Source organism: Melospiza georgiana, chromosome 1 (assembly GCF_028018845.1).
Source record: "Melospiza georgiana isolate bMelGeo1 chromosome 1, bMelGeo1.pri, whole genome shotgun sequence".
Classification (NCBI taxonomy): domain Eukaryota; kingdom Metazoa; phylum Chordata; class Aves; order Passeriformes; family Passerellidae; genus Melospiza; species Melospiza georgiana.
The window spans coordinates 18,038,732-18,054,235 of record NC_080430.1 but is presented as its reverse complement, the minus strand read 5'-3'; the positions used below and the strand labels follow the sequence as shown (position 1 = coordinate 18,054,235).

At 35.8% G+C, this 15,504-nt stretch overlaps 1 protein-coding gene across 3 annotated transcripts in view; it reads right to left on the bottom strand.

Annotated features, from left to right (window-relative positions):
* ARHGAP21 (Rho GTPase activating protein 21) overlaps positions 1-15,504 on the bottom strand; it is a 111,465-nt gene that overhangs the window by 42,148 nt on the left and 53,813 nt on the right. For all 3 annotated transcript variants that reach the window (XM_058040028.1, XM_058039879.1, XM_058039962.1), the window contains exons 4-5: positions 7,476-7,568; positions 4,281-4,359 (exon numbers count right to left, since the gene is read on the bottom strand). In XM_058040028.1, the coding sequence (XP_057896011.1) occupies positions 4,281-4,359; positions 7,476-7,568 (172 nt within the window). The remainder of the gene's footprint in view (positions 1-4,280; positions 4,360-7,475; positions 7,569-15,504) is intronic.

Genomic DNA, 15,504 nt, shown 5'->3' with positions numbered 1-15,504 from the left:
AGCACTGACAAGGGACCTCAGTTTATCTGTGCAGAAAAGAAAGCCATAATCTCAAAATGTAATGTGTGATTTATTATGCTTTTTCATATGAAAAATGTTTCTATTCTGTGGTTCCTTTTCCATTTTCTAGCAACCACAGACGTAAGGCTGAATTCCAAAAGCAGAGTATGGGTATTTGGTTTCACAATCTTTTTAAACTATTCATTTTGGAAAAAAGTGTTCTCCAAGCAGCATAAAATTTACTTTAGTCTAAAAACTGAAGATTAGCAGTGATTTAAGTTGGGGTTTTTTTTTTAAGTCCCCACATATCTAGGTAAAAGTAAGTCTTCAAAAGTCTCATGAAGATTATTTTAAAATACTGAATTATAAGAAACAAAGGAGTATTGACTTTATGTGCACTTACAATAGCATTTCCCATACTGACTGAATGCATAAACAGCTTGAGGCATTTTTAACAAAGTGTTCAGATTTCAGTTCTACACATGGATGTAAATATCACATCAGGCAACTGTTTACTTGCAGGATTAAGACCTTGGATGTCAAAATTATGATAGCATTGCTCCTTTTGAAGTACTTTTTATGTTAAAAAATGTAACTTTACACAGAACAAACCATACTCATTGAAATATTTTGCATGTTTCTCCTCCTCTCCCTTTTTAAGAAAGTGATTAAATCCATTTACACAATTAGCATCTTCTTAGAAGACATTCAGAGGACTAAAGGGTTCCATTCAGAAACAATGTTTTCCATGTAACTCTAATAACTGCTTAACTATTCTATTCCTGTTTGCCTGAAGAGACAATTGCCTTTTGGAGACAATTTGGATGTTCTTACTTCGTATCTTGAGACATGCTCTAAGGACATTTTTTATTTCTCATATCAGAAACAAAAAGTATTAAGGAAGACTTCTGGTTTATTGTACAATATCCTGTAAATGCAAATTATGAACTAGAAAGTGTTAGTAAGAACCACCACACAGAAAGTGATAGTCTACACTGGAGCACCAGACACAGTACTCAGAACTCTCAAAGGTATTTATCATTCCAATTACTTTAATTACACATTCTGAGAGTTAAATTCAAATGTCTTGATTCCAAGTCATCAAACTAAAGCAGTAATCAAAGTCTATCTTCTGATGCATTAGTTTGTATTAATGAAACAGATTCAGTAGCTAAACTCTCTACATTTCTGAGTAATCCAAACACTTTCAAGAACAGTTTGAAAGGAGAAACAAGCAGAATAGACAATCATTCAAATTCCCCAGTTTAAGGAAAAAAGGGGGAGGAAAGAGAAGTTGCAAATCAATATTTCTTCTTTTATTTGGAATAATAAATAATTTACAGAGTTTATGTTAGCAATCCATATATCTCCAAGTTGATTATACATGTAAACAGATAAGAATAAATTCTTAATGGACCAAACCAGCAACTGTTGGCAAAAAGTAGGAAATATAGAGTTAAAAGTGTAGCCATGATTAATCTTACAGGACTGTAGTTAATTCTACCAACTCTTCTGAGGTGTGCTTTTTATCTCCCAGAGGAAATAACTACTGTAACTTTAGATTTTTTGCTATCTCCAAGCAGAGGAAAATAGAAAACATTCTAGACACAGCTTGAAACTTTTCTGGGAACAGTAATGCTCAGCATGTCTGAATTATATCCCATCCTTAAGTCCCACTGGAAGATAAGGGTATCATTTCACCCAAAGCAGCTAAGTTCTGATGTCTGCAGCATTATATAATGAAGATAAGCAGCTAAAATTGAACAACTTTTTAGAAAAATCATAAGCAGCCAGAAAAATGAAGCCACAGAAGTAATCTAAAAAGATCTGCCAGCCTGCACTGAGTTTTATTGCAAACAGCTGAACAGTGAGCAATGGGGAAGCTCCCTCTTTAGAGAGAAGAGGATAAAATGTGTTGTAACCTCAAAAACTGCTCTGATGATGAGTAAAATGACAAAATAAGCATTTTGTCATCAATATGTTTGAATGAGTTATTAAAAAAATAAAAGTACAGCAATTAAAATTTCTAGAAAACCAACATACAACACATTAAGACTATGAAGAAAACATCTTTATTCATTAAAAATATTTCAGCAGATAACTCTGCCTTTCAAAAAGCCTTTCAGTAAGTTGCCTTCACAAGGCCAACTAAAGCAGCCAAGGTGTGCTGGATGAAAGATCAGCAAAGACACAAAAACACAACAAAAACTGTTATCACTGGGTGGTTTTGATGTGAAGACACTCAAGAGTGAATTTGTGCAAGGCCAACCTATGAAGAATTACTAAATCAATGAAGATAAACCCTGTGGTTCAACAACTTCCTGAATCAAGGATTTATAGAAAGAGGGCTGGTATTATCTGACCACTCAATCACTCTGTGGTTTCAGTGTTTTCACAGACTTCAAAGAAATCTTTACTGGGTATTATCACAGAGGATAATGGCATAACAGACCATCAGTCTGGCCCAGGTGGCAATGCTAATGCAAGAGCAGCATGTACCATAACGCCATTTTATTTGCCATGAAATGGCAGCATAATAAGTAAAAGAACTTCTATTCAGACCAAACTGCTCTGAGCTCAAAAATACTGTTTTCAAGCAAAGAATGAGAGACAGCTGATTCTTCTGGCACATGAGAAGTGCTGTCTGTAAGCTACAAGATACACCTGATGTGGAGTCTGAGCTCTCACTACAGATCAGAATTAATATTTATCTGTTTATCCTAAGAGGTTCAGCTGTAGACTTCCTGATGGCTGAATATGCTGTATAAAATGCTCGAGGATACACATGATCTTTTGTTACCATCTTCTGTGATGTACACATCTGGCTTTAGAAAACAAACTGTTCTCTCCTAACACAATAGCATCCCTTCATCCTCCCTGCCCTGATGGAAATCAGGGGGATAGATGCAGCAGTGTGCTACATCCTTCCTGGCTGCACTAGAAAATCACTGACAAGGCTTGTTCAGGGGTGCCCAGCTCACCCACAGGGGCAGGGGTTCAGTCCTATTGAACAGTTCACTACCTACCCTCACTGAAAATACACTCCATTCACAGGCACACCTAGAGTTAAGAATCACTGAGCACACAAGGCACTCAAAGATGTGACTGGTCTCTTTCTTGGATCAAGAGAGTTGATTGACTGATCTATGTAGTTGGGCATACAATGTATCTTGGGTATACACTATTGTACAATAGTGCTGCTTGTAAAAATCCAAAATAAAGAAACAATCCATGGCTATGTTATGTCCAGTGAAGGAAATAAAAAAACCCATCTGTCCAGCTCTTGTACAGACAGCATTAATGACACAAAACATGTTTCAGTCTACCTTGTCCATCACATCTCTGAATACAGTTTTGTTGTTTATAAAAAACCCAAAATAACAACTAACATCCAAAACAAAACCACAGACACAAACCACCCGAGGTGGACACATTTTGAACAAAATCTTGAATGAAGACATCACTGAAATAGGAAAATCAGAATCTGATTTTTCCTTCTCCAAACAGTAAGCATATCTAACACATGACGAGCCAGTAAAATTATGACCCATGAGATGTACTTAGAAAACATTCTTTCATACTGATCATAATACATCCTTTTGCCACATAACTCAGTAATATATTGAAAACTTGTTGCTATAGAATAGAAATTGACACCAAGAAAACTGTAAAAAAGAAGCAGACATGAGACACGAAAGAGTGTCTAGACTCATGCACAGACATAATTTCACAAGTGCTTGTAAGTTAAAGGAGCAGTAAATATCAGTATTTTCTCAACTCTGAGCAAGGTTCATAATCTGCTGCAAAACAGAGGAAAGCAAAGACTTACTGCAGATATTGTGCACGTGTGCACTAGCATAAATTTTTCCTTCACTAGATATGTTGATTTCTAGTTCTTAGATCTCATAAGCAAGGTGGATTTTATAATCTTTTTTTCCAATTGACACATGTATAAATACCTAATCTATTTCAGTTCAAACTTCCTCTATAACACTTGGTGTTATTTGCTAACAAGCGACAAGTACCAACAACAAAAAGACTGTGGTACAATTCAGCACATCTATTCTCAAACTCTTCTCAGCAAGCAGCAAATATATGAAAAAAAGAAATAATAAAACTGAGTGTGTATTAATGAAGATTTAGGAATACGATGACTTTTCAAAACTACTGTAAGCGGGCACTTCATGCTCAGTATATAAGAAGTATAATGATAATACAATACTTAATTGATAATTATAATACTATTATATACCAATATTATGATAATACCATTATCTTACCTGTTCTGTATTAATGCAATGACTTGAGAATATGTTTTCCCAATAACACTTTCTCCGTTGACTTTTATAATTCTGTCACCTGTAGAGGGAAAAATTATAACTGAAATTAGTTTGTCTAGATGCTTGTAAAACAGTTTTTATTTTGTATTTCTATACCTCACAAAATAAAGAACACCCATATGTTAAATTCAAGGTAAAATGTCTGCCTCAAAAATCAAAAAAGATTTCTCCAAATATTTTGTAACACTGTCCTCATTTAGAGTTTAATACACTCTCATAAATTAATTGTGAAATATATTGTGTAGAGCTATTTTTAGCCTGTGATGAAAAACCTATCCTGCTCTTTTGACCAAATGGTATCTAAGACATCTCTGATCAGAAGAGCAGAAAGGTACCTTGAATTTCCTAATGAGGAGAAAATGGTCTGAAGGATTACAGACAGGGAGCTTGAAATAGTTACTGGAGGAGGAGAAGCTGAAAGAAAGGACCTGTGCAAAGTGAGGCAAAGGGAATGGCTTTTTCAACATTGCTTCAGAAACTTTTTAAAAGCCCTTTTTGTTTTTCTGGCACAATCAAATCATATCAAAGCAAGGAAAAAGTTGTTCACTCTGACTACCCACCCTGTCTTGGGGACAGTAATGATTTAAATACTTGTGCTCTGTGGAGGTTCCCCACACAAACCCCATGGATTAACAAACTACACAGATCTGACTTTTTAATTTTGTCTGCACACAAGGTAAAACATCATGCCAATAAACTGGTATGATATTTTCAACTTTCTTATGAAGTTTACCTACTCCCCTTCATCCACCAGTTACCTTCTTGCCTGAAAGAACCCTGAGTTTTCTCTCCTGCTTCCTAAGCAATGAAAGAAAGCTTGGTGGCAACAAGCTCTGAATGCTGGCTAGGTCATACTGCAGAACTTCCCCAGAACACACCAGATCCTTCTCTGGGACTTCAACTGGCTCTTTTCCAGGTTGTTTAAGAACAGCCTGCTATGTGGGCTACATTGCCACAGATCTTTACTCAGTATTCCCACTAAAAACTATAATTAGGAGTATCATTAGAGTAGGTCATATAATTTTATCTATACTTGTGCAGCTTTTATTTTTTTCACAGAAGCAGACCAGATTACACACAGCAGTGACACAAGTCTACTTGAAATAGGCATCCCATGGATCTGCCAAAAGATCTGATGGGGACACACTGCAGAACTGGTTACATAAATGACATGAGCACAGACAACTCTGCAAGTCCAACTTTGTTCTGTTTCAGATCCATAGGAAGGGAAGTCAGTGCAAAACTGTAGTGCAAAAAAGGACACAGAAACATGAAGGCTTTTTCTAACAGCTCTCCATCAGTCTGGTAGCCTGCTACATATTTTGATCAAAGTAGAGATTAATCAGAATGCCCCATCCACACACACTTAATTCTTTATATGCCTACATAAAGATAAATGACAGCACGAAGATTAAGACATGGGAAATACAGATCTGTTTTGGCTGTTCATGTTTCAATATTTCTAGTATTTATGAACTCCAGGATATGTTATTTTTAATTAAATGCCTTAGAGGTTAAACATGGGAGAGGTATTACCTTTCTAACTCTAATAAAGATGATTTTACAGGAGTATTCAAAAATACTCCTGAATTTTATATTCTGTCTTATATTTAAGATATCTTTTGCTATTCCTCAAATTTGCCAGAATATTTCAAGTTTTCTGGTGAGAAGCAGACAAGTAAGCTCCTGAAATGGAGCTCATTTATCACCAGTGATGAAACATATGTTGAACTTTCAGTATTACAAAGGACCCCGCAGGAGTGAAACAAGAATTGACAAACAATTTCCTAAACTCATATTGAATATTCAAGTGTTTTCATTGGTGTGACCATGAAATAGAGCAAAATTACATTAGAAAAAAAAACCAAACAAAACCAGGTAATAACAATAACAGTTGATTTTACAAAATAAATGTATACAGTGTCTGCATGAGAGGTTAAGCAATCTACCTGGCTGATTATTCCCTAAATGTTTTATAATACCAAGACAGAGATACAGTAATATATTTCACCCTAAAATTCATAAACAAGAAATACTGGCATGACCTAATTAGATGTAACTGCTATAAGCAGTGTGTTTAAGAAGATTCTACTTATTAAAAATGTCTTCTCTCATTTATTTTCTGCTCTTTATTCTGGGCTCCTAAAAATCTCTTCTATAACTATAAAAAAAAAAAAAATTCTCTACAGATTTCATCTCTCTCAATTTGGCAGACACTGAACAGAGCAGAAATTAACATGGTTCCTCTGTACAAATTCAACATATGCTGCGTTTTATCAAGCCAAAACATCTTTATATAATAGCAATCAAATTCTGCCAAAGTAGCCCTTCTCTAAATAACTATTTAAGGAGGAGTTAAAAAAAAACCCTAAAACCCTTATGGTGTACAAGTGGGATCTAGAACTGTTTTTAAACTGATCAACCTAGGAACTTTGTATTTCTTTAGGAAGAACATACAAAACTTATTCTATTCCAGTCAATTTGAGGTATATAACTTTTCTAAAAATATATCAACATCCCATTATTGACACAAGCACAAGCCTTTCACAGAATAGAAGTTTTGCCACCTTTTTAAGAAACTTGTGTTCATATTGGCATCCATCTATATACGTAGCTTTATCACCTGGAAGATTTTCTATTCTAATACTGTTTGGTTGTTTTCTTTCAGCACTTAACGTATGAACCAGTTCACAAAAAAACCTCCATGTTTTCTGCTCTCCAGTTTGATTAAATGAGCAATTGAAAAGAATTTTGTAAGAACAGACAGACTTGGACTGTTCCTATTTGATTTAAAGGAGGTAGAGTAGAAAACTTTTATTTCATGTACAAAGACCTGAATGTTTTCAGGTTACCAATTTGTCCCAAACCAAAGAAATACGAGCTTACAGGTATTATTTTCCTTTTTTCCCTCTTCTTCATGTATTTTGTTACTCTCTTTAAGACAGCAAATCAGAAAGATTAGGACTTTGATGCCTTAATAAGCAAAACAATGTTCCAAGGTGAAAAACACTGGAGGACAACTTAAAAGCTTCTACAGGAAAGAACAAGGTTTAAATGGAAGATAGAACTATGTGGTAGCAAACTTAAATCATATGTATTTTACATAATGTACATGAACATGCTATTGAACAGTACCTGTGCACAGCCCAGCTTCAAAAGCAGGTCCACCCTCTTTAACTTGTTTAACAAATATGGTATCCATTGGCTCCAGTCTATTTCTTTGTTTTCCTGAGAAAGAAAGAATATCTCTTAATTGCATTCCTTGTACTGCATTACAATGTTTTCATTTTAAAATACTTTGGGAAGCAATCCTGCTGCATTCACAGAGACATACAAAGAAATAGTAATGTAATGGAAAGTGAAAAATAAAATTTTAAAATCTTCCCGTAGATGGAAAAAACATTGATTTACAGTTCTCATGAACCACTAAAGTGATTTTCCAACAGTGTTCTTCAGAACCTCCAAGATGAAGTATAAAGTTTTCTTGAAGATTTACCAAGGTTCAAAAAGAAATTTATAATTCAAATTATATTCACAGCATATGTCTGCACATGCTATATATGTCTCTATATATAATTTGAAGTTAATCTACAGTAGTTAAAAACCACGTACAGCTGTATTTTCTTGCTTTCTCAATACACACTTAAGTTCTATACTTCCAGAAACACAGGCACCTTTTGGTTTTACATGCCTGTCATCAAAGATAAGTCATTCTTTGCTAAGTAGCCAAAGCTTCTGAAAATCAAGATGGGAGGGTGGGGGTGTGTACAGTAAAATAAACAAAAAACTCCAGGGTTATACAGCAGGCTGAAATACAGTACATCTGTCCTACATTTGCACACAGCTGGAGTAAGCCATTTTACAACATCTAGAACTTCACCAGTGAAGTTAAAAACCAAAACCAAACCCCCCAAACCCCCAAATATTCACAAAGAAAACCACCCATAAATAATGAATAATAAATAAATAAATGCATCCATTATGGCCCTGCATGGTCCAGTGCTCACAGAAGCAGTGGCAGAACCTGAAAGGCTCCAGCCAGATCCACACAGTCTCACAGTGTCAGAGCTGGCTTTGCCAGCCTTGGCCCATCCCAGCTCCAGGCTCCAGTTTCCATCCCTGCTGCACACTCCCAGCTAAGGAAATGCCACCTTTGGAGGCTGTGTGAGGAGCCAGCCCAGGGAACTGACACAGCGCAAAAATAAGCTGGGTCTATGCTCCAGTTTAGCAGGAAACCCTGGCTTGGTGGAGAGAGGCTTAAACTGCAGAAAAAGAAGGAACAGCATGAAAGAAAAAAGGTATTACTTAAAATTGGCATTGCTGATAAAAGTAACTCCTTAAAATTGGCATTATTAGGTTCTAATCATTTCTGAAATGACTGGCCTTTGACTAAGGCACAAGTCTTAGGCTTAAGCTTTTGAAAGTACTTTCCCCACAGCTTTAAATGTTCCACCTAAAACATTTAATAAATCACAGTAGTATTTATTTAATACTAATAAGGTGCCCCCTTAACCTCTTTTTTTTTAGTTCAGTTTCCATGTGTGCAAAGTTCATTGGAAAAACTTTAATAAACTGCAAAAAACCAGACCACCCTGTGACACTGATTCAATTTTTCAGATCCTGGTTTTAGCCTAATGCCTTTATTGTGCAGATCCTCAGTGTCCTGCCATTTTACCATAAAACAGTTCAACAAAATGGCTCTAAATGGCCTTCTCAAAATAGTTCCAGATTGGGAGCAAATAATCAAAAAGTTTATTTGATAGAATCAGATAAATACTATATATATAGCAACTGAATTACAAATCAAGAAACTCCAGCTGGCAGCTCAGTCCCCAAATACTTAAAATTTGATTAGCAGGATACAGCTACAAAACATACAAAATGCTCTTTGTGAGCCAAAGTTAATATCTGTCATTTTAAATTTGCAGATTTAAATAGACACTGAACATGTGATGGGTCTTGTCCTTTAAAAAGCCAGTAACATTTCAAAAAGTTTAGAGAAGCTCCAAGATTAATCTACCCAGATGCCATGAACAAAAGGTTGCTTCAACCGCTTGCAAGAATGAAGTTAAAATATGACCTTTTACAGGACCACCAAACATCCTTCCCAGTGCTGCCACTTATCTTTTACTGAAGACACATACATTTCCTAAAGTAGCAAGAAAAATAAAAATAATACAGCTTCCACAGCACATTTATCACATCTCAGCTTCCTTTATAAGATACTCTTCAAAAAATGTTAGTGACCTACTGCTAGTTTGCTTAACACTCAAGTGCTGCTTTATGCCTTGTCCATACCTGAACATGCAAATCAAGAGGTCAGGCAGATAAAGCTACTCCCATTCAGTATGCAACACAGAACTCCTTTAATACACTTCCCACTTCTGAGTAAGAGGGGAAACTTGCCACAATTTATGGAGAACAGAGACTGCAGCCTTCCCTTTCATCTGACCTGCCTGTCAGCTACACCAGGCACATTATGGGCACTCACTTCACATTTCTACAGCTATTTTATCAATCAATTCAGAAAGCTAATTGCGTATTAAACTTGGCTTTTTGTCCTACTTGCCGAAGGAGGCTATATTAAACAGTCATTCTTACTTCCTAAAAAAGGTCAACCACTAAACAAAAAATCAATTTAAGGGGAAAAATTTAGGATAAAAGGTTCAAAATGTTGATTACATTTGCACATTCATTTCACAATTCAGCACTATCCAAATACAAGTAGAAACAAGAAGAAATCTTAGAACTCTCAAGCTCTGGTAGGTAAATATGTGTTCTTCACTTCTCCTTGATCTTCTACACATTTGGATACAAACCAAATCTTTTTTAATCAGTAACATAGAAATGAATTTCCTTGAATACATAACCTCAATGTACATTTATACTTGGAGTTTGAAACTCAAGCAAAGCTAAGCAATATTTTTTGACAGAAGCTAACAGTACTTTTTCAGACCAGCTAAGGGGAATAAATCGTGAAAATGTATACTCAATCATAATAGAAATAAATCTCAAGCAAAATGGATTATCTAATAACTCACCTCATGTCTCAAAATTTAACATTCACTACACTCTGATTAAATTATGCCTAAATCTCCCTGTGGTCCTGTCTGCACCCAATTATCAGGCAAAAGCAAAATGCTGCCTAGAAATGAGAGCCTAAATTGCCCACCTCCTGAACACCACAACCTAGAAGAGAATATCACAGCCAAGTGTTTTACACTAAGCTCTCCAGGTTTGCACTATGTACTGTCAGGATTCATGATTTTTGTTTCTAATAGTGAAAAGACCAATTTTTTTTTTGAGCATGCCAGTGATTCCTGACAAGGTGATACAACAAAGAACAGCAAAAGCACCTCAGGCCTCTAGTCTGTAAGACATATAAGCCTTATTTGTGCTTTTCCAGTGCTCATTACTGCATGTGATTCTGCCTCCTTCCTCCTTCTCCATACTTTTGTAAACAAAACAAAATACTTTGTAATTGAGCATTACCTCGCAGGCTACCAGCAAATAGAACAAATTCTCCCAAATCTTCAATGGCAAATGAAAAATAAGACATCATGCACACACAAAGAACAAAGTGTGAGCTGCCAGTAATACATTCACATATGCAAGGAAACAGCACAGATGAAAAGCACAGCTTCATTTGTACTTCATTCCCTCTTAAATGTAGCTATAAAGAAATACGTATTCCTACATTAGGGCAATAAAAAGAAAAAAGCAAAATAAAGCTGGTAAGTACACAACTCAGCTGATCTGAAACTGAAAAAGCCCATCAGGTTGTCCTTTCCTGTATCACTTTTGTAAGCACATGAAAATTTCCAGCATGACTAAATGGTCACCAGTCAGTATAAATTCAAAGGCAAGTTTTTGTCCAGCCAGTAGTGTAGTTTTGCTAACAGTACAACTAAAATACTGCTTGCAGTGCTATGACTCCCTTCAATTATGTTATCCAAATGAAAATATTACTTTAGAGTAAGCAAACTGGTGTCTGAATTTTTAATCAGAGATTCAGCATCATCAGAAGTAAGGAAAGAAAATAAATACCCAAGTACCGAGAAGGCTCAAGACAAAAATTCATTGGCTTCAACAAGGATAGTAAGGAATCAGGTGAGTCTTAATAATAAGGTCCTTAGCCTAGACAACCAAAGAAAAATTAGCCCGAAGAAGCATTAACATGTGTAAATCAAATGCAAGACAAATATAGAAAACCCATGTATTGAAACAAGATTTTTCTGAGCCAATATGCTTTTTCATAACTCTATGCAAATCTTCTAATAAATCAGAGACTACATGCCACCTACAATAACCACAGAGATCACAGTAAAATCTAGAAACTAAAATTAGTGCCTTGTTTTAGCTTTTGTTCAAATGACTGCAAAACAAAGACTTTATTCATAGCACATCTCATGGAATCATTCATGATCTAACCTTTATACTGCCTGGATCTAGGAGCTGAGACTTCAAGACAATAATGCCTTCACAGCCTGACAGGAGAAAACAAGTCTCCCATGGCAAAGTTACAAGGAAGCTTTCCTGACAAATGCTTAAGAGGCCTCAAGAGGCAGAGGGGAATATGTTGCACTAGCAACCATCACATTTATAAAATCATAGAATTCAAACGTGCTCTCCCTGATAAAAGAAAATATTTAAAAAAACTACTTTTAAACAGAACAGTAGAATTAAGACTAGGTAACATTTAAAACTGACTTACATCTAGGGGGTGATATTCTGCAAGGCTTCTCCTAACTCCCCCAAATTTGACATAGAAATTAATTTTATCTAGGTGCCAATTCTAGTTTAATCCCCTAAAAATCTAGTTTGAAATACAGCTGCTTCAAGGAACATAACTAGTATTGTGTCAAATGCAGTAACCATGACTTAGCTTTTAAATTACTCCCTGCAGACCAGACAATATTACTGTATGCTCTATGATTCACCTGGAAAACAAAATGACATGGCAGAAGTTATGCTATCTAATCTACCAACACACTACAACATAGCAACAAGCACCTCGTTTCTCTGAAGTCATTAACCTTCTGATATGAAACACAGATTAAAACATCTGAGTCATAAAGACTATGAAAAGTACAACCTTTACATTCTGAATAGGAAAGGAAAAAAGAAAAAACAATCTCATGCCAAAGTGCTAATGCTGACAGAGCTCTTCCTTTAGACCTGCAGAACACAAACCAGCAAGTGCTGAAACACAGTACAGTACATACTTTCTTACAAAATCTCTCCAACTAGCCACTGCTTATAAACATGCCACTGCTCCTCTTCCTCAAGGGGAGAAAAAAAATTCTTCTGCTCAGGACAGCTGAACTGTGCTCAGAAATCCTCATAACACAGGGATTCAATAAAGTCTACAGAAGTTTGTAAAATAACTTATTGTAGAACATTTTTACTCCCAGCCCTATGCTCAGCAGATAGCAAAAGGATGACTTACACTTTTACATTTAAGAAATCAGCCTCATGAAACACCTCAGACTAATCAATTAAGACAGGCTCTTATGCACATCTTTCTCTGACTCAAGCAGGAGGAACATTCCTCTTGAGCATGAAGATCTACAAGTATGCTTTTGGGTATCCAAGGCATGTGAGCTCCACTGGTTCAACAATGCTGAGTGACACTGATTCCTGGGATGCCTTTCAGAGGAACAGATACAGCATGGCAAATGCTTCAAATTGATTACTCAATCAAAAACCTGTTAATCATTTCCCAAACTACTCAAAAAAGGTTGCTGAAACTACAGCAGAACTTACATTTATTAACTGAGATTGTATTTAATTAAATATAAAGCACAAACCTGTCTGGATTACATCTAACTGAGGGGGGCCAACTACAGCTCATTCTGCATATTATAATCTGCAAAGTGAATTTCATACATAGTAAGCACTTCTCCACTAGCAATCCACTCTGGAAAAGGAGCCCAAAGGTCTCAACCCAGTCCCAACAGAGCTTATTTCACCCACTGTCAAGCTCAAAGCAACTCAACCGAAAAACACCAGCTGAAATACAGCACCAGGGATGAGCCCCTGAAAGAATGTGATAAGTAAATTAGTGCTGTTGAGTCATTTAGCAGAAAAACACTTGGCATTCAACTCTCTAATACAGGAAAAATACATACTTATTTCTCAAAGCACCTCTGGCATTTTGATTAGGCAACTCCAAAATGGTATTTCTTCTTTCGCTTACTTTTCTGTAAACCATTTGACTAATACAACCTCAACCCTATCTACGTGCCAAGGTAGGGGGAGAAGATGAGAAAATAATTTGGCAATGTTACGGAAAATATGAAACACAGGTTCAGCTTAGTTACAAACTCTCAAAAACTGTTTTCTCATTGCATTATTTGCCATTACTATGACTTCATTCAATTCTCTCAAATGAAACCTTTTTAAGTTTAAAATTTAATCTATGATTAGTCTAGAGGATTTACTACAGTCATTAGATAAGCATAGAGCAATACAAGTCAAAGATGATTTGAACTCAACAGAAACCACTGAGAAACATTATACATGTGACAAGCTGGAAGAGTCCATTAGACATTCTGGATGTACTTATAAGGGAACAAGGAATCACCAGGCTCTGGTCTCAGTGGAAAACTGTGAGCCTTCTTTTAGCATTCTCAACACTTAGGTGTTAAAAAATTAACTTGGATCAAAAATCCACAAAAAAGGGGAATTTACTGTCCCACTATCCTGAAGCATTACTCTTAAACACCTCTTGTCTTTTACTCCTAGTTCTACTACCATATGCCTTGGACCCTCACAGTCCAGCCATCTATGACCTTTCCACATATTTGCTTTCACATTCATCCTCTTGTTCTTGCCTACCTTCTTCCCACCATCACAGGCACAATATGTTTATTTCATAACAGACTGAGCCGATAGACCAGGATGTTAAAAAACATGGGATTAAATTAAATCCTGGGAGAACACAAACTACAGTACAGAAATCAACAGTCTGTTAAAAGAAATGAAATATTAAAAACTCCAGGCCTTATGTAAGCAGCAGTAATGCAGGAAAAAAACCTTTTCCTGTGTTTTTTCCACCCTTCTCTCAAAGGCTCTACCCTGCCAGAGCAGATATACACAGAGCTGAAGAAGGGCAGGTAATAAATTGGAACTATTTAGCATAGACAACTGAATAAAATCTAATATTCTAGACTTCTCAGTGAAAACATGTCTAAGGTCTCATTAACAAGCACACACTGGGACTCTACAGAAAAATACACTGAATAATGTACCTAAGGTTGACTTTAATTTTTATGGAAAAAGGAGCTCCTAGTTGCTACAGGTACTTCTACATAGAAATGTAGATAAAAGCACAAAAAGCAAGATCATACTATTAAGAAAAAAAGATACTGGATTATAATGATATTGGATCCCCAGGTACTATGTTAGACACAAAATAGCTTTGTTCTATTGAAAAATAAAATTTCTTTCATTCTATTTCTTTATGCTCATCCCTGTTCACTTTAATCACAATCACCAAGCCAAAACTTTTTAAAGGAAAACATGTTTTAGGACAATTTACAAGAAACTACTTTCATATGTACAAAACCTGTGGTTTGGCATTTACAACTTAAGTAATGTTTGAAGGACAAGAAGATATGGAATCATATTAAATGCACAATCATTTAATGCACTTTTCCTCCAGCTCCACTCATTAGGTCTTGATATACCTAATGAGGTGCAAGTTTTTAATAAGAATGCTAGGTTTTTAATACGCATAGGTATTTTTCAGTCTGGCTCCAAATATTCCTAAAATGCTCTCCTGGAAGACTTCTACCTGTGAGGTACCACTTAAATAAATAACTGAGTATTGAAACAGAGCAACTCCAGAAAATAGGAAGAATGGCAAACTGATAGCAAGACACCCTCAAAACACACAAAATAAATACTTCAAGTTATTTCTGGGAATAACAACTCCAAGAAATAGGTAATACAGGCTGGTCAGTATAACAGATTCCCTGGAAAGCAGTATCTGCTGATAAAAGTTTCCAATCAGTGACCAATGAATCCACAGTGGAAAATCTGTATCTTCTGATAAAATGCACCCAGTTAGAGAAGCCTTTCAACTTCTTGGCTTAAGATCAACAACCTGGAGCAGTGAAAGTACAAAAAGAACTAATAACCTTAAAAAATAACAAAATAT